At 45.3% G+C, this 20,346-nt stretch overlaps 1 protein-coding gene across 1 annotated transcript in view; it reads left to right on the top strand.

The window, feature by feature from the left end:
• Positions 1-7,330: 7,330 nt before the first annotated feature.
• Positions 7,331-20,346, top strand: part of LOC119461181 (GRAM domain-containing protein 4) — a 108,619-nt gene continuing 95,603 nt past the window's right edge. Inside the window, exon 1 of the mRNA XM_049671896.1 lies at positions 7,331-7,624. Coding sequence (XP_049527853.1) covers positions 7,547-7,624 — 78 coding nt within the window. The 5' untranslated portion in view covers positions 7,331-7,546. The remainder of the gene's footprint in view (positions 7,625-20,346) is intronic.

The following is a 20,346-nucleotide window of genomic DNA, read 5'->3' as shown; positions in this document are numbered from 1 at the left end:
TGTAAAGGACTGCACATGAAGTCTCTCTCTCTATCTCTCTCTCTCGTTAGAACGTTCACCATTCATTCTAAGAGCAGACTATGCCAGCGTTTAGGTGGCTACTGATTATGCATCACCAATATCTACAGTTCCTGCTTGCATGTTTTGAGATGAAGATGTTATAGCGAAGATTGGCACAATAATATACGAGGACAAAACAGAATAAAAAAATGATAATACCTTTAGGACGCGTTCACCGATGGTATTTGAAACTTCGTCCTCGAGATGGAATCCAAGCGTTTCAAGCACTATGATGATGATGATGATCTTTGAGAAATCGTTTAGAAAACGGCTGTACGTTTCTGGCAGATGCCCAGCTAGAAGAAGAGAAAAAAAGAAACACGCTTGCCAAGAACAATTGAATCATTATATAGCTACGAGGCAAATATAGACTTAGAGGTGAAGTTCGTGTCCTCGAAAACGACATACCGATTCTTCCTCCTACGACGCGCAGGCTGCCAGACGAGGTGATTCCCAAGTCTCGGAGGAGGAAAAAAGAAGTAAAAAAAAAAACGATCATGTAAGATATCCTGTTTACGCCGTTTCTTTAACTCTATCACAAATACGGCTAGCTTCCCTGTCTGCTTTTATCCGAGCCGCCACTATAGATGTGGCGAAGTGTTTCGTTTTCTGTATTTGTACAAAAACAGACCTTTCTCGGCACCGGAGGCACATGCCTTCTGGACTGTCGCAGCCGCATGCTGAAGCTTCGCATACCTGTTTTCTAAAGCTTATTTCAGTGTTACCAGCGCCTGACGGCCAACATGACGATGCCAATTATCCTTTTTGTCTCATCAACACCAGACGCTACACGTCATGCACTTAGAATCTACGCACGAAGAAGCGGCGCTCACATAGCCCTTTCCCCCAACCCCTTCTCCCCTCAGTCAGCAACAGCTCCCTCGGAACACTAATGAAAAGCAATCTCGAAGGCAATACTCTTGCAGTACTGCGAGCTCCGCGGGCTGTCCAAAGTACTGGCGATGCCAAGGTCACCATTTTTAGGACTTTTGTGTAGGTCAACTATGGTATCTACGCCTTCCTGGAGGGTTTCGACGTTGAGCTATGCCACCATATATACAGCCTTATGCGGTAATGGCGCATATCCACTCTAGGGGACTAGCCAAGAATTGGGCAGCCAACCAAATAAATTTGAATTTATAAAATGCAAAATATTTCAACAAATAGTTTTTACCGGTGACACACGGTCACTTTCAATCGCGATCGAATCTGATCCGGATCGAAATTCTCGATCGCGATTGGCTCTCTCCCGCACGTCGCACAAAAATTAAAAGAGCCAATCGCGACCGATAAATTCGATGCCTATCGGATTTCATTCCGATTGAAGGTGCGCCGTGTGACACAGGTATTAGAATAAGAAGGTTGAAGATTAATATGGCAGAAAGCAAAGCTACTGTTCAATAACCTGGCAAGGGAACAAGAATTCAGGATCGCCAGTCAGCCTCTAGAGTCTGTAAAGGAGTACGTTTATCAAGGTCAATTACTCACGGGGGACCCTGATCATGAGAAGGAACTTACAGAAGAATAAACTTGGGCTGCAGTGCATACGGCAGGCATTTCCAAATCAACTGTCGTTAAAAAGAAAACTGTACCATCATTGCATTCTACCGGTGCTAACATATGGGGCAGAAACTTGGACGTTAACAGAGAAGCTCGAGAGTGAGTTAAGGAGCGCACAGAGAGGCGACGGAACGAAAAATGTTAAGCCTAACGTTAAGAGGAAAGAAGAGAGCGGTGTGGATCAGAGAGCAAACGGGGACAGCCGATATACTAGATGGCATTAGGAGAAAGAAATGTAGCTGGGCAGGCCACGTAATGCGTACGGTAGATAACCGGTGGTCCATTATAGTTACAGAATGGATACCAAGAGAAGGGAAGCGCAGTCGGGGACGGCAGAAAACATGTGGAGTGATAAATTTAGGAAATTCGCAGGCGCAAGTTGGAATCAGCTAGCGCAAGACAGGGGTAATCGGAGATCAGCCGGGAGAGGCCTTCGTCCTGCAGTGGACATAAATATAGGCTGAGGATGATGGTATCCCCTTGGCATCTGTGAATCACGAGCCCTCATGGACACAAGATACACGGAGTGGTTCTCTTACTGCCAACCACCATGCGGTCAAATAATTCCGTGACACAATAGAGAGGTTTAGCTTGTCCGGTAATCGGGTCAACGCGCGCGGAACTGGGCGTTGTTGGGGCGTTTTGCCGGAACCGTAAACGTGAGCGGCCTGTATGGTGCTGCCACCTGGTGGCGCAGAAATCAAACAGACAAAAAACAGCTAATATTGCAGTAACCATGTGTATTCTACTTCTCTGCTGGTGTAAATTTTCGGCGGCAACACGATTAGTCCACTGTCGACCATTTACACCAGCAGCGAAGTAGAATACACTTGGTTACTGCAATATTAGCTGTCTTTTGTCTGTTTGATTTCTTCGCCACCAGGCGGTAGCACCATACAGGCCGCTCACGTTTACGGTTCCGGCAAAACGCCGCAAAGCACGGTCCGTTTACCCGATTACCGGACAATCTAAACCTCTCTATTATATCTTGTAATCACAGTACCCCAGTTGAAACTCCTCAGCAATTCCCCCCTTATTGCAAGTTGGTTGCAATGGCTATCCGTCAAGCGGCCGTGCTCGACGCGGAGGTGTCTGTTGCGGATGCACTGTAAAACATTTTACACACTTAAGAGTGAATAAGGGTGTAAATGTGTCTATAACTCACACTTGTACACCTTTTTAAGTGTAAGGGTGTGAGTTATAGATTTACACCCTTATTCACGTTTAAGGGTGTAAATTATGTTACAGTGTGGGGCACTATCGATGTCATATATTTAGGGCTACATACCCCTTGTGCCACCTTGGCACATCCGTTAAGGAGGATTGGCCCAAGAATGGGCCCATACAGATATGCCCTTTTTTATTATTCGAAGGTTTGCCGTGCGGCATGAAATGTTTGGAGCATGCAAATTATATTGCATGTATATATACCGTGTAAAAAAACCAGCCGTCAATTTAACGGTAACTTTAAAAATCATTTTTGACGAGCCACCGGCGTGATCTTGGCCATACGTTTCTATCACCGTGAACAAGAAGAGAAAAGAGTCACGAATGCCACACGAGAAAAAAAAAAAAAGAAAGCGAAAATAAAAGGCTCGGGAAAAAGTGCTGGTGTATACGCCTTACATAAAATGACCGCCTGCTGTCATTTTGAAGGTCAGACGCTTTGCTTGGAAATAGAGCTGCCAAGATAATTCTCGTAATTTACTGCAGGATCTTTTTTTTTTTTTTTTTTTTTTTTTTACAGTGTAGTTGATGATGTCAGATGAAATCTCACAAGGATTTATATGGTGCGGACCACATATCCACACATGACCTAGTCACGTGGGCGGCTTGGACACTTTCGGCTGGTATATATATAGTGGCGCCTTGAGCGCAGTCCGGGACATTTCCACAAGCGCTGCAGCATATAGGTCTGACGCAGTGTCGCAGTTGTCTGTTAGGGCACGTATACCTTATGACACATCGCCGGTGACCTATATCGGGATGTCTTCTAGGCCAGACAGAATGCAGCAGCAAGTTGCAGTGGCGCACCGACCGGGGAGGGGGGGGGGGGGGGATTCGGTGGTTGTAACCTCCCCCCCCCCCCCCCCCCCCTTAGGCCGACTTAACCCCCCCCTTTTGTTTAACCCCTTTTCTTCCCTTACGCATTTCGTCTGCACACTCGCAAAAAGCGCATTTTTTTACAATTTCCCGTGAAGAATTCGAAATTAGTGCTGTTTAGATGGTATTGGCAAACTGTCCCCCCCTGGCAGAGATCCTGGGTGCGCTACTGGCAAGTTGTCTATTAGGGCACATATATCCGAATTGCGCAAGTTGGAATCGGCTAGCGCAAGACGGGGGTAATTGGAGATCACAGGGAGAGGCCTTCCTCCTGCGGTGGACATAAATATAGGCTGATGATGATGATGATGGTGATGATGATGATGATCCGAATTGATTGAATTCCAGTGATCACATATCCAGTGAATGCCCCATGCATTGTCAGCTCGACATAGAAGCCAGCGCATACCTACTGACCCAAGTTCACTCACCTCTCAGAAATGACCAGAAACATGCAAACCGCAAAGAGGGCCGGGGAAAATCCAAAGAAAGCTATCGGCTTGAATATGCACTGAAGAATTGAGGGCAGAATCAGTGGGTGCCATGTATGTGGTGTTTTTTTTTTTTTTTCTTCTATTTTCTTTTGCCTGGGTGAACGCCTAATTGCCAGCGTACCGCTTAAATTACCTTTTGTTTGGTGTCAGCATTGTAGGTTTCCACGTAATCGTATAGACGCTGTTGTAGCTGATTATGTCCATATAGTAACACCATTTGGTTCTTGTGTAGCTATCAGGTTCGTTTCGTACAAGTCTTCCGATGCGGGGAGGCTGCGGAAATTCAGCTGAACCAAATTAGCTGTCTCTCTCTCTCTCTCTTATTCATTCATTCATTCATTCATTTATTTATTTATTTATTTATTTATTTATTTATTTATTTATTTATTTATTTATTTATTTATTTATTTATTTATTTATTTATTTATTTATTTATTTATTTATTTATTTATTTATTTATTTATTTATTTATTTATTTATTTATTTATTTATTTATTTATTTATTTATTTATTTATTTATTTATTGTTGCTTCGGATCTGTGGGAAACCCAAAATTGTTCGCGCGCTGTATACTTCATATCCGAAAATTCGACTTAACTGGTTTTTGTCTTAGTTGGAGTCTGTACTGTACGTTACGTACTTGGGAAAGAATAAAAGAAAAATATATATATAGACATATAATGAAAGAAGAAGCAAGACGAAAATAACAAAAATCTTGTTCGAATTAGTGGCACAAACTTTGCGAGGACATATTTCGACGAGCGAGCAAGTTTGTCACTCCTGTATATACCGAGTTGAACGTGCAAGCGTTGCGAGTTACTGCGCGAAGCGGCGCATACACCTTTCCTCCGGGAATACCGAGCAATATTTCACTTGAAGTGCGACGTTATGTACCACGCATTCCGCATACGCAATTATACAGTTCCTCGGTCGGCGCCAAATATATATAAGCTGGAGCCCGAACTCCGGTTGCATAACGCTATACCGGTCCTGTTTGTTTTAATTCTACGGCTACGGAAGGCAGAGAAAAATGGCGGCCACCAAGTAGATGACGTGAGAATCTGCGTCCGAGTGTGGAATTCCTGAGCACATTCTTGTTGGCTCTCGAGGCTTCTTGGACCGAAAACCTGAGAAAACACCGGACCTATATGCTGCTTCAAACCTTGACTCCTGGAAAACGCAAGCGCATTCGTCGGCTACCACGAGCTAAGCCATGCATGTCGGCTGCAAAACTACATCAGAGCCCTTTGTAAAAATAAGAATATGAATGGACTATACAGCGCTTTAAACAGCGTGGTTCTTACGTAAGCCAACGGCTAAAATTTTTAGGGGGAATTCATCCAAGAGACATGTACACCACCTTTTTTTTGTATAATGTATAGAGAAATGCTGCTTGATAGAATAAATGTTTTATTATTGACGGGATGCCTCTTTGTGTGTGAGTGAATGGTGTGAGTGAGTGAATGGTGTGAGTGAGTGAGTGAGTGGTGTCAGTGAGTGAGTGAATGGTGTGAGTGAGTGAGTGGTGTCAGTGAGTGAGTGAGTGCGTGAGTGTGTGCGTGAGTGTGTGCGTGTGTGTGTGGGTGTGTGTATGCTGTAGAGAAATCGAAACTATAGATTTATTGGTACCTAAGAAATTAATTCCAATTGACTACTTATTGAAAACGACAAATGCAGCTGTAGTCCTACGCCTTACGCGTGCGTGGAAACAAAAAGGAGTGGCACTGTTTTAGAGGTGCCTCGAACTCGCTCGTCAATAGTCAAACCACACCGATGACTGACCACACTCAACCTCGAACTCATGCACTCGTGAGGTGCACTCATGCACTCATTCGAACTCACGCACTCATTCGAACAAGCCACAGGTTGATCTCACCTTCGCGGCAGTGATTAGTACGTGAGTATCCCCTCAGCGTACGTCCCTCGAACACCTCACAAAATGCGTGAGCAATGCAGGCTAACGCTTACAAACACGTACACGATTATTCTTCTTTGCTATCTTCGTGGAGAACAAAAGCCTGCATCTGAGCTGCAGAAACGCCAGGACGCCCAACTTAAACTAAATAAATAAATAAATAAATAAATAAATAAATAAATAAATAAATAAATAAATAAATAAATAAATAAATAAATAAATAAATAAATAAATAAATAAATAAATAAATAAATAAATAAATAAATAAATAAATAAATAAATAGCAGATTGATGAAAAAGGTTGATACCAAAGCTACAGAGTGCCGGGAAACGTGCGGTCTAGTAGTATGCCTCGAAATGCGAAAAAAAAGAGAAAAAAAAAAAAGATAGGAATTGAAAGACGTTACTACAGTAATAGGCCCGAGGCGGCAATGCTGTTTGGTACATGTTCCATTTTGTTTTCGGTCCCCTAAAGCAAATCTACTCAACTGAGACTCACTTACCCCGATGAGTGATTGGGGTAAGTTGAGCAACTCGTCAGAAGACATACAGTACAGCGACCGCACTTTGCAGTGAGAGCTGTCAGTGTAAAGAAGAAAGCTTAGGCAGACTTCATCGACATATGACGCTCGGAGCAATAACTGTTAAAGAACGAATGTGTATAACGCTCAAAAACACGAACACAGTAACGGGGGATATGTCATGTGGATTTCCGGCCCTTGGCCATCGATCAAACGTGTCGCCGCGGTACACGACAGGGACGCGACAGCGCCCATCACACTCCTGTGCACGGCTCGAACTGAACAACTGCACCTACTACAACGTACGAGTCTACGACAGGCCTTGTCCGCTCCATTGCGGAGAAAGGAGAATGAGAATAAACGCGAAAAGAAAAGAAAGTAAGGAAAGGCAATAATAGTAACTCCATCAATTCGGCCATCCCACTGCGGCGCCGGTCGACCTTGAAGAGAAGAAAGAGACCTCAAGATTCGTGGAGGAAAGGCGACGAGAACGCAAGAAGCCCAAGAGGGTATGCGCTTTCTCGTGACGTCACCGAGTCGGGCAATGGCGGCGAGGAGAGAGAGAGAGAGAAACGACGATCCTCCCTCTCGTCTGCGCGGTGCAAGCTGAAAGCGGCGGACCGCGAGTGACGCGCCTTTTGAAAGCGTTTATTTTTTCCGGGGCCGAATCGACGACGACATTCACGAACCATGTACCTCCTTGATCGACAAGTATAGTGAGAGCGTGAGTTGGTGTTTGTGTTGTGAGGCGCTCGCCGGACGCTTCGCTTGCGAGTGAGTTCGCAGTAGCAGTTAGCGGAACGGCCAAGCTAGCTGGATACGAAATCGGGCCACTCGCGGTAGCAGACGACCAAGAGCAGACGACGAACAACAAGTGCATTGCGGCGATCTTCATGTCGGCGACGCCTTCCAAGCACTTCGGCTCCAGGATGCCGCTACTGTCGCCGAGATTCTTCCGAAAAGCGGCCAAGGTAGACGTCGCATTACTTATCTCTGCTTATTGTAATTATCTCTCCCCGTTATATCGCGCAGAGAGCCTCCACTTTTAGGAGCTCATCCGGTGGGAACCGCGGTGGCCGCGGTAATCGCGAAACCATTGTTTAGCGGGCAACCACTCTAATTTCGCCAGCTAAGATGTCCGAGCATTGTCTCTTATTTTCTTCCGCTCCTTAACTTTCGCGTGCGACGTTGAGGGTGTGGCCTTGGAGGGAATTGAGGCCGGACTGGCGTAGCGGACGTCTGTGCTCCGTACGGGACGGTGTGACGTCACATAGTAATTACTCGCGCGAGGTTTTTAATGCAAATGTGCAGAATGGAAAGAGGCGTCTGCGTTTACGCTACGTGAATAAGCAGCCTGCTGTCACCGCACGTCGCACTCGACACCCGTTTCCTCTGTTTCATACGTGCTTAGTATAAAGACGCACAAGTTTAGTCCTTTCTAAAATGTCTAAATGACTCGCAATTATGCGTAGATGCTACTCTGAGCAGCTACTCATATTTTTGTGTGCACGGAAGTGATTAACAAGGAATTCAAGTTCTGCTTTTCTTTTGCAATAATATAACGAATTATCTTCCGTAATGCTCGAGATCTATAGATGTCAATTGACGAATGCTGTTGTTACGCTTTTTATTCTTTTTTTTTTTTGATAATGGCTTGTAAGTACAATGCTCGATGGTTTTCAGCTAGATCAACCCTCATTCTACACGGAATCCACATCTGCAGCAAAAGGAATACACCGACTATGCGTAATTACGTGCACTGCAAATCAATGTGTTCTGAAATTATAGTTTCATGCGTAGTTGAGTGGCACACAGACCCCGCCAGGAGAGTTTCAGCATCTCTGACCAAGCTACCACCACTGTTACAACACCGTTCTCAAAACCTCTCATTTTATGAAAGCATAATTTCTGTAGGTAACTGAATGACATATGAAAAAGACGGGTTACACTTATATTGCAAACCTGCCCACCCTACAATTTAAAAAAAAAAAAAACACACACACACACACAAAGAAAATACCGCGTTTGAAAGCACAAAATACAAATATTTTATCTAAATATGCTAAAATTATAAACGTTCGCAGACTTCTTGCTTTGAAGGCACGATTTGAACAGCCGTGCGCTATATCCACAGCAACAACGCTCTGTGCCACAAATAGAAATGTTTATGAAGTTTATTCACGAAACATTCACGTAACGGCGGCCGAAATTTCGACTGCAGTTATACATTCGTTCCATAAGCTCTTGTCGCTGCCGCGGGCAGGTCCGAATGATCATTGAGTCTGAAAAATCATGCTCTGAAATTGATCCGCGACTGTGCACATAATCTTTTGAAATCAGTTCCGCCTTAAATCTAAGACGCAAATGAAAAATATTATAAAATGATTAGTGCCAGTACGACTATTGTAAGCAAGCTTAAATATCGGGCGTACTTGCGATAATATCGTACAATTTGGCAGGTATTTATATAGAAAAAGGAAGGAAATTAACGTTGTAGCTATACCAACTATAATTTAGTAACTTATAATTTAGTTCATACTAATGTTGAGTTCATACTCATAATTACTTGAGTTGACACTCAGAAATTTTCTTGGTGCCATTGAATATATGCATTGTTACCCACTCCTGCAAGAACCCGGCAAATGGCTGTCAGTATTCGCAAATAAATAACACAGTAACACCTAGGTATAATAATGTCGCACTATTCGAAATGTCGCTTTACTCGTTTTTTTGTTTTTTTTTTTTGTTTTTTAGGTGGTAGGTGAGAACAGGTTTTGATCGCAGTGCATTCATTTTAGACCAGAATATTTGAAGCGCAGAAGCGCCGCACCCCGCTTAGCGCGAAGAGCGGAATTCGCAGGGGACCACTCGGTGAAGCACTCACAGGATGGCTCTGTGTTTCTCTGCACCAACATAGAAAGGGCAATTTAAGAGCGGTACCAAGGCAAATCCGGTCCCGTGGCGACCGCTCCTCTCCACTAAGTGTATCCCGTGATGATAACCGACAAGCGAGGCAGCCGCTCGCTGGCGTCGGCAGAATTTTGTCATGTATGCATTGCCGCATCATAGTACCACTTTTTCAACTGTCGCACGGAGGTATCGCACTCATCCCAATAAAGAACGAACGGGTCTTTTGGAATGCCACACCTAGCCACAACCGTAATGGTGCGGTTGTCTAGAGCCTATCAAGCACATCCTCTCCATTCGTCCACCCTATGACGACCACGAGCTCCTTCTACTCTGCACCGCGTTGGAGTACCTGGATTCCAGATCCGTGTTAGCGACAAAAGTACTTGGACCGTGGCCACGTGCCTCACGGGCCCAAGAAAGCGATGCGTATACATTGACGCAGTTTGTGAAGTCGAGAGGCTTCAGTGAGCGACCGTGATTTTGATGTGCGCCTCCGGACGAAGCTCCCTCGGTGTCCTGTCTCCTTCATTTCATTCTTTTTCATCCCTCAACCCCATTTCCGCTACGTAGAGGGTAGCAAACAGGATGTGCGTCTGGTTGACCCTCCCTGCCTTTCCTCCTTTTCTCTGTCATATCCTCACTATCGATCCAGCTCCCGCACGGTTGGAGTGAACGTTCTGCGTTACTATGGCTATATTAGAGCCTGTCCGCTTCTAACGAATTATCGCCCATAACGAAGTCCATTTCCTGTGCCGATGACTTCGTTGTAACAAGAGCTTACTGGGAATAAAATATGCGAAGGATTGTGATTTCGGATCTTGGCAGTGGTGCATGTGCGTGTTGTCTTTCCTTGCATTATCTTTCCTCATTCCTTTAAACGCAAAGCTTATGGCCTTCAATGAGCAACTTATTGAAGAACAGTTCGATTCCCAGGTTTTCCTCGAACAAATCCTTTGGAAGTACGCCAAGGACGACATAATAATTCTGTCGTGTCCCAAAGTACAAAGTCAATCGCTGATATGTGCTCACGTAAGAGAGAGGGGTTCAAGCTTTAAGGATATGCTGGAGAAGATGTTAGCCTGGCTGTTCGCCTGACCTGCTACTCCAGGTGATGAGTAACGATTATGATATATTATGATATACAATGTGCTAAACACTTAAACACGAAATGAAATATATTAGCCATCCGCCCGAGTGTATATAGCACGGGGATGTAAATCTGACTTGCTATATAGCTAAGTCGCGGGTTAGATGCAAAAACTCTCGTGTACTTAGATTTAGGAACCCGTTAAAGAACCCCAGGTGGTCACAATTAATCCGGGAGTCCACCACTATATACGGCGTGCCTCATAATCATATCGTCGTTTAGGCACGCAAAACCCCAGAATTAAATTTTAATTTTCTTGTGACCGAACTTGGAGTGGTACGTTATCTAAAGACAATCTAGAATGTACTACGAAGCACCCCTATAAGTATGAAACAGCGTGATAGCCGCGTCTTTTTTATTCGAGTATCACCGACCGCGATTGCTGCTATCATCGCCACCGATTTCTCTTTTGATTTAGATGACAAAGCCGGCACTGTAGCACTATGGCGTGTGCTGCGGAGTACGAGGTCGCGGGTTCGCCTCCCTGCCGCAGGTGTCACATATGGGTGGAATTTGTTTTGACAAGAGACGATGCGAACACTTTGAGTCACAACGACTCGCACAGTGCACGAGCGCTCGCACATGCTATCTCGAAAAACCTCCGTACATGCACTGGTTAGTTCACAGAGTAAATGTCTGCTTATCTAATCAGCATTACATGTAACCAAGAACATCAAGATACAGCGATAAAACTGCTAATGCTTCCTTCATGTTCTTTAATCTAATGTCTCTAAACGCAAGGTAAATACCTGCCTAAAACTATGATGTTGAAATGTGTGCGACTAATTCATATAAAAAATTCAGAGCCCTTCCACTGTCGAAAAAATGGGGGTAAGCGAAGCTTGTGGCAAGACGACACTGTCGCAGGCACTCCGCTTCGTTTGCCCGAAACTCAGGGTCGGCGGCTCTTCGCTGACGTTTGGCCTCAACATCGCGCTCCCGCAACTCGGGGTCCGCGGCTCTTCGCCGACGTTTCGCCTGGGCTTCGGAAGCGCTCAAGTTAGAATCGGGCGACAAACTTTGCTTACCCCCATTTTCTCGACAGGGGAAGGGCTGGTGATTTTGTCTCGTTGGGTCCCGCGTGTGACAAGGGTCGTTCAAGGGCGCGTTATACAGGTCCCCGAACTCACAGGGGTATGTGCCATTGAGCTTGGACCCTTTCTGCACTATCACCAGGATCGGTACACTTTTCAGCGTGACACCATCACCACCACCTCCGACAGCTGTGAGCCTATAAAGCTTCGCTTAAAAAATGTGGGCGGCTTGCACTAGTGGTGCAAGGCTGGAGTAAACAGCCGAGATGGTGATCGACCTTGCTTCTTCCAGGTTTTATTTATTTATTTGAAGTACCTTACAGGCCCGTAGGACATTGTGTAAGGGGGGCGACAAAAATCCCAACAGTGCATATACAACCAGATGAAAAAGAAAAAAAATATATATATAATACATGGTAAAAAAAAAAGAAATTGAGCACATAATCGCAGTAAAGAAGAGGAGACTAAGCAATGCGGAAATAACAAGAAATATATGGTACTCAGTTTAAAGCACACGATAAGATGAAAAGCGCATGGCGCATGGATAAGTGCGCAATTCATTAAAGCGTGTTATAGCAGATGTAAGGCAAACAAAATGTAACAAAAAATTTCACTGGGTTAGTTTCCGCGACTATGCTGTCGGGAAGGCTTATTGCATAGCGCCGTATGGCACGTGGAAGCGCCGATCAGTTAAATGCGTCAGTATTACTGTAAACGCGCATGAAGCTAAGGCTATTGTATAGTCTATACGTGACGTGTGTGGTGACGTATCTAAGCCTAAACGAGTTTGGTTAAACTGATACACGTATTTATGAAATAAGCACAAGAGGGCCTGTGTCACGGCGATTACTTAACTGTGGCAGAGAAAGAACGACAAGGCAGGGCTTGTCGAGAAAGATAAGTCGTGAACGGGATGTCACATCTTATTGTGCGTTTTGTTTCTTTTTGATCGCGAAGATTGCAGTTGGGCCCCCTAAAGACTGGTTTTAAAGCGACGCAACAAGCAACACAAGTTCGTTTGAGGTTGGCAAGTTACTCCTCAAAAAAAAAAAAAAGGAAAAAAAAAATAAGAAAAAACCTTGCACTCGGCCGCGCAACGCTTGAAACAGCGAAGCTGGGCGATCGTATAGCCCCGCATTTTCCGGAAGTGCGCACGAACTTTTCGTCTTATATACTCATGACGATGATTATAATTTCTTTTCGCGCGTCTCGGACTTACGGCCGTCACTGCGCGTTGCATAGCGCAGCCTGCAACACCGACGCCGCGTTCCAGGAGACCCGCTCCGTGAATGCGTCTCTCTCTCTCGCTCTCATAGCGCGCAAAACCTCTTCACCTCGCAGAGCACGAGCGTACGAACGCGCCAGCTGTGGACGAAGACGACGACGCTCGAACGCAATCATATGGTTCGCATAAATGCGTGCTCTGCAGGCGTGGCTACAAGATCATTCTTTCAAGAAAGTGCAGCTTATGTAAGAAGTGTGCACGCTGCGCAGGAACCTCCACCTGACTGGATGCACTTGTTGGACGCATGTGTGTGTTTGCCCGAGTTTTAAGTGTGTAGCTATGTCCGCACTGTAATATACCTTCAGTTTTGTTTTGCATGCAACAAAGAAAAAAAAGTGGCTGTGTAGTCTAGTGGTTACGACGCTCGCTTTGGGACCAGGCGCACGCGGGCTCGAATCCCGCCCCTGCCTCGACAAGAAAGTTTCTTTTCTTTCTTGGTAGTAAAGCTAAAGTGTCACCATAGATCCGTGTAAAACTCAAATGATTGCGCAATCTTTTCGACGTGCGGGATGGGACATCGAGGTGAAAGGAACATGATCTATTGAAGTGTACATACTTGTGAAATAATGTTAGTAGAGCGATGTCAAGGCCTAAAGATTGGAGAGAAAGATCAGAACGCCGACACTGTATTTTCGCCGACATGCACGGTGCCCTTGACACTATCGTGTTAAAACGATCGTGTATACCGTGCCGGTCAGAAACCGACAATACACCACGTGACGATACCCATAGTCGCGCCGTTTAACCTTCACATATTGCCTTCAGGCGTCGGGAAGTAGTTATATAGCCGGCTTCCAAACGCGTGTATGCACATTAACGATTTGATCCGACCATTATATATGGCGGCAGCAGTGCGCACAGATCCAGAATGACGCGGTTTACCCCGCGTTCTCGCAAGACAGTACACGTTGTTCAATACCAGCAGTAGCAGCAGCTATTGCTCACGAGTTCCTTGGTTTCCTCGTTCTTTCTCTCTCTCTCTCTTCATTTATTGTTTCCTCCTCTCCGATTTGTCATCTCCAAACATGTGCACGTCCAACAAGGAAAAGGTAGAAAGAAAGAAAAAAAAAAGAAAGAAAAGTAAGACAACGTAGAAGCTAACAAGAAGTAACCGAGGAAAAATCGAATGGCACGCGCGGCCGATATGTCTTTTCCCTTTTCTATCACTTTTCTTTTGTGTTTCCGATTAATATTATTATCACTCTTTCTTCTTTTTTTTTTTTTCGTTCGTTCGTTTCGGATCCGGTTGGTCAACTAATCGGTGAGTACAGGCCCGAAATAATTAACGAAAAATAGAAAGAACAAGCAAACCAACGACCAAAGAAACACGACTGTTTCGTTCATCGGGTACTTCCTCGTGGCGCGCAATGCGTCTATACGTGCCCTGGGCGCGCGCGTGCTTTTGACGCTGCCGGCCACAATGCGCCAAATCCACCCGAGTCGTATACGTACTGTACACAAGGCTGCTCATGGAGAATACATATCCTTCCCTCACCTACTCCAACATCCCCCTCTCATCGTCCACACCCCGTCCTTTCTTACAGCTCCCCCCTCTCTCTATCTCTTTCCCTCACTTATTTGTTTCTTATTTTTTCTTATTCTTTGACGTGTGTTTACGGTCGGAGCGCTCTCTATACTATGGCCGCCACAATAACGCGCAGTATGAAAGACGGCCGATTGAGGAGCTGGTCAGCGGAAAAAAATGGCGGGCGAGAGAGAAAGTGGTGAAGGGGAAGGGCGGGGGGGGGGGGGGGTGGGGCGAAGGTCGGTGGGTGGCGTATTATGATCTCATCTTCTCAGCTTTCGCGAGCATCGCCGGGTCCATCTCGTTACGTTTACTTTTCAAGTCTTTCTTTCCCTCTTTCTTTGTTTCTATATATCTTTCGTTCCTTCTTTTCTTATTCCTTCTTGGATGTGTTGCTGCTTTGTCATTATTGATCGCGTGGTGAACGTCATTGAGGGATCAAATTGAAAAAAAAAGAATAAAAAACACGAAGTCAGTTTGCGAGGACCGTGACGACGCAGACCAAGTGATCGCAGAAAGCGAGGGAAAGATTGTGCAGTCATAGGATGGTTATGATGATTTTAATGCGAGTAGTCTAACTCAAGTGAGGGCCCAAAGAAGAGCACGCAGCGCTGAGAACGTGGTAATCTGTCATCAGTGACAGGACGGAATACGCACAATGTACAGTCAACCGCAAAAGTTTACGGGATGCAGTACTTAATGGGGGCTGCAAAAGACGCCTAAAACTGTGGACTCGTGCGATGACGATGGTGGCGTACATGTTGTTCAGTGGCGCAATAGCGCAAATGTGACCAGAGAACGTCGAGTGGCAATCTGCTATCAGCGACTGGACGGTGAAATATGGCTGCATTGACGAGGCCGAAAATCGTGCCGTCCTACGACGACAGAAAAAGAGAGATAATGTGCGTGCGTGCGTGCGTGTGTGTGTGTGTGTGTGTGTGTGTGTGTGTGTGTGTGTGTTGTGTGTGTGTGTGGTGTGTGTGTGTGTGTGTGTGTGTGTGTGTGTGTGTGTGTGATTCTGATTACGTGTGTGATTCTGATTACGTGTGTGATTCTGATTACGTGTGTGATTCTGATTACGTGCTAGTCGTATAGCCCTGTGGGCAATAATGGACAGATGATGCTCAGAGGATGTTTGGAGAGGAAAGCGTGGTGCGCCATCAAGAGGGAGAGAGAGGGAGAGTGTGTGTGTGTGTGTTTAACGCGCCGTGGTCGTGTCATTTGTGTTTCTATGACATAATTCATCTGCTTTGCCTTTCTGTTTGCCGGCTAACAATAGGAAAATGAAACTGGGGAAAAAAATGAGGAAGTACAAATTAGCCTCGCGACGGACGGGACGGGCAGGGCAGGTAGGCAAGCAGGTAATGATAAATTTGAGAACTGAAGATTTTAGCCTATACAGCCGAATTCCTGACAGACTACTGCATGTGCAGGTGCACTATGAAATTAAAGAAAAAAACAACAACAATAAAAAGCAAAGTACATGTTCACACATCGGAAAACCAACGCATAAGCACAAGCTTTCACGCGAAAGCACGTATCGCACCGGCAGTCTTCGGACGGATTTCTCTGTTGTCTGTATAAGTTGGCAAAATCAATTTTAAATTTTGAAGGCGCGTACCCACTGTTGCGACCGGGGGTCCGAAGACGTGCGAATGTTCAGTCACCGTGGCGGAGTGAGGGAACGCGGGGCTGGGCCAGATGTCCGGGACGTTTTAAACACACCCGTTTATATTTACATTTTGTACAAGATTGATGATGAATACTGAAGGTAAGATGATCACGTTCAAGTTCCAGCTGCCGATCTCTCACCAAGCGTCCGTTTCACCCCGTCTCCGGCGCGGACGTGACAGTTTGGGCTGACGTCAGGTGAGATGCGAAGGAATGTCCCATTGCAAATTGCCCAAACCCTTCCTAGCGGAGCCCAACTTTTTGCCATGAATCATCGCAGTTGGAGATGGCTCTTACGAGGTCTTCGGCTCACTGCCGCGTTCTCCGTGAGCGACTGCTCTCTCGGGGTAAACGGCCGATCACGACACCACTTCCGTAAACAGGTGGAACGCTAGTACGAGCATCCGCCTACAATGTTCCGTCAGGAATAAGAAGCAGGGGCGGATTTATCTGTCAGTCTAAACGGGGACGGAAGGAAATTGTTTTTGTTCCACGTCACTGTTTCACATTTTGAGTGAGATTAGTGGGAGTGCATTTTATTTTTGCTAAATATATAAATAAAATATGACGGCATATCTAACTCGTTGAATGTATTCCTAATGTGTAGTATCAGGGGCATCTATTTTTTGAAAGTGATATAAATACAAGTCTTATGAAAAAGCGAAACTTTCTTTACCAAAGCTAAGGGTGCCCTCCAATACATTTTCTTTCTTTCTTTCTTTCTTTCTTTCTTTCTTTCTTTCTTTCTTTCTTTCTTTCTTTCTTTCTTTCTTTCTTTCTTTCTTTCTTTCTTTCTTTCTTTCTTTCTTTCTTTCTTTCTTTCTTTCTTTCTTTCTTTCTTTCTTTCTTTCTTTCTTTCTTTCTTTCTTTCTTTCTTTCTTTCTTTCTTTCTTTCTTTCTTTCTTTCTTCTTTCTTTCTTTCTTTCTTTCTTTCTTTCTTAAGTTGCATTGCAATACGTTTGTAATACATTTACCCGTAGCGAAAACATGCAATGAACTATCTGAAAATATGATTGCCCATGCAACAAAGAAGGATTATGGCGAGCCCACGTGGGCGATGATCAAGACCGGAGTGAGTGAATAAACGTTAAGAGGACCAAGCTGTTGTTGCCACCCGATTCCAGGTAGCCGTGACCCCGAGCTGATTGCCTAGCCCTGTTCACCCTCCGTAGCTGGTCCTCAGGACTCCGGACAAGACCGCACAAAATGTTATTACATAAGTGAAGAAACAAAGTGTCGTACTTAAAATGACGCAAGTGGCTGACAATACTCCTCACTCATTACATATTTGAAAGGCAAAGTCTTTCTTAGCAAGTTATTCCCACTTTTCCGTATCTGGTATGTGTTTATAGCCGCTTTCGTGGACCGATCGCGGCGACTGTAATGTCTAAAAATGTGGGTCGATCCTGCAGGTAGTGCAGCCTAAATATATTAAGACATGATTACTAGCGTAACAAGAGAGGGACTAAAGAAAGAACACTAGACCACACAGTTACACTAGTAATCATGTCTTGCTATGCTGGTTACCAACTAGGTCAACTTTCTGCCTTAACTAAGTCTAAGTACGTCGGCCGATCCCGAAGATAGTGCAGTGAAAAAAATTTATGAGCCGTCCCACGCTTCTCCTACTCCCCTCAAGCGAAGGGAGTAGTGATAGATTGCCGTACGCCCCAATCTCACCCCAAACTCGCTCAGGAAAACATCCTCTTTGACCGACGTCAGCTAAAGAGGTTGAATCACCTTGCAACTTTTTTTTTCCTTTTGTCCTTGTGTCAGATACATTGTCGCATACGTCAGAGGTGGATGCCCCATTCCCCCCTCCCTTTTATTTAAATCTATTTCCCGAAAAAAATTAGACATTTAGGTATCATTAAGTGACTTGAATGCGAAAGCATTATGACTACTCTAATAACTGGTTTCGTCCATGATACGTAACGTCTTACATTGTCACGTGTCCTTCACAACTCTACCTTAATCCACCTTGCTCTAATTTGCACCAACCTCTATCCACCTTGCTCTAATTTGCACTAACCTCAACCCACCTTATTCCACCTTGCTCTAATTAGTACGAAGATTAATTCACCGTGCTCTAACTTGTACTGACCTTAACCCACCTTGCTCTCATTTGTACCAACCTTAATCGACCTTAATCCCCCTTGCTCTAAATTACACCGACCTTAATCCATTTTAATCCACTTTAATTCATCATCATCACCAGCCTATATTTATGTTCACTGCATGACGAAGGCCTCTCCATGCGATCTCCAATCACTCCTGTCTTGCGCTAGCCGACTCCAACATGCGCCTGTAAATTTCCTAACCTCATCACCCCGCCTAGTTATCTGCCATCCTCGAGTGCGCTTCCCTTCTCTTGGTATCCATTTTGTACAACTCTAATGGTCCACCTGATATCCATCCTACGCATTGCATGGCCTGCCCAGCTCCATTTTCCCCTCTTAATGTCAACTAGAATATCGGCTATCCCCGTTTGCTCTCTGATCCACACCACTCTCTTCCTTTCTCTTAACGGTTGGCCTAACATTTTTCGTTCCACTTTAATCTACCTTAATCCACGCTGATGATGATTTTCCGTAGCACTCGTTGAGGACAACGCCGGCTTTTCTGCCTCATGGAACATAATGACACGCGTGCTCTAGGCAGACGACAACGACGATGGCGGCATTAACGGACTCCGTCTAGTGGGTCAGTGGGATTCTTAGAGGAAGAAGACGTTTCTCTGTTCTGTTTTGTTGGAACAGGTCGTCCTGTGCTGTTCTTGAAGAACGTCTCTCTGTCTTCTGTTCGCGGTGTACCGCGACACTGGTGGAGGTGCTGGGTAGTTTCGCGACAATATATTTCTTTCGCACTAATAAATGTAGAATACGATGCTGCTCCCTACTTTTCAAAGAAAGCACAAGTGGCCAAGTGCTAATGCGAAACTCGGCTGCGTACACGCCGGAACAGCACGTGCTGCCACTCTCTTCCTTTCCTGCATGCGTTTGCACGCCGCTTCATGCGATATTCAACGAAATGGTGGCCGCGTTGCCGCTCTATTGAAGCCATTACTCAGCCATTATTTGCGCACACCAGAAGCCACTTTCCTCGCGTGCCTTATGAGACGCAAATAACGTTACGGAGAGCCGGCCCTTGCTGCGTTTCCGCACCTTCGACTTGCCATTTGTAGTAGTGCGGTCTTTGTTATGTGTTCGCCTTGCTACGCGTGTTTTGAACGCAGCAGTCGATATCCGAAACGTCCCTGGTGGGGCTGAAGAAGGATTTGCTTAGTATGTGCACGCATGTAATATCCGTTCGGGCACCACGTGGCAGTCATATATGCACGCACAGCGATCACCGAGACATTTCTGTTATTAAAATGAATCAAATCCCGGCCGCGGCGGCCGCATTTCTCTGAAGGTGAAATGCGAGAATGCCCGTGTGCCGTGCAAAGGGGGCACGGCAAAGATTTCCGAGTGGTCAAAATTAATCCGGAGTCCCCCACTATACGATGTGCCTCTTAACAAATCGTGTGTTCTGACACGTACGTAACACTCCAGAATTCAATGCAATTATTAAAAGGGTAATTTTACGGGCTTACGAAGTGGCCAATGTCGCAGGTATCATCATGTTTATCGTCGTGTTTTCATGGAAGAACAATGCCTCCAGAAAAATAAAACTTTATTTGTGATTGCCTGCTGTCTTTACATGGCGCGGGTCGATGCATTTTGTTCTAGTTCAGCCATTTTCCTCTTATTGTTTTATTTTAATTGTCGATTTCATTTTAATCTTGCCTAAAGATAACGAATGGACCCCCCTGACCCACCCATGACTTGATCCCGTGTCCGTGACATGCGAGCGGCGTCGGGTGCCATCGTTACCGTCGTCGTGCCATATCATCGACATTGTTTTCTTGCCATCTGTTGTCATTGTCGTCTTTCTCGTCGTCGCACCATCAGTGTCATTGTTCCCTCGTTACTGTTGCCATCGTCCTTGATGTCGTCGCCGTGTCTCATTATTGGCGTCCTCGTCGTGCATGTCTTGCATCATTTTTCGTTGCGCCGTAATACTGCCCTCGTTAAATTGTAATGTATTTATTGTTGTCGTGCCGTAATCGTGCCCTCGCA

The sequence above is a fragment of the Dermacentor silvarum genome, chromosome 8 (genome assembly GCF_013339745.2).
Source record: "Dermacentor silvarum isolate Dsil-2018 chromosome 8, BIME_Dsil_1.4, whole genome shotgun sequence".
In the NCBI taxonomy this organism is placed as follows: Eukaryota; Metazoa; Arthropoda; class Arachnida; order Ixodida; family Ixodidae; genus Dermacentor; species Dermacentor silvarum.
This window is presented reverse-complemented; position numbering and strand designations above follow the sequence as displayed.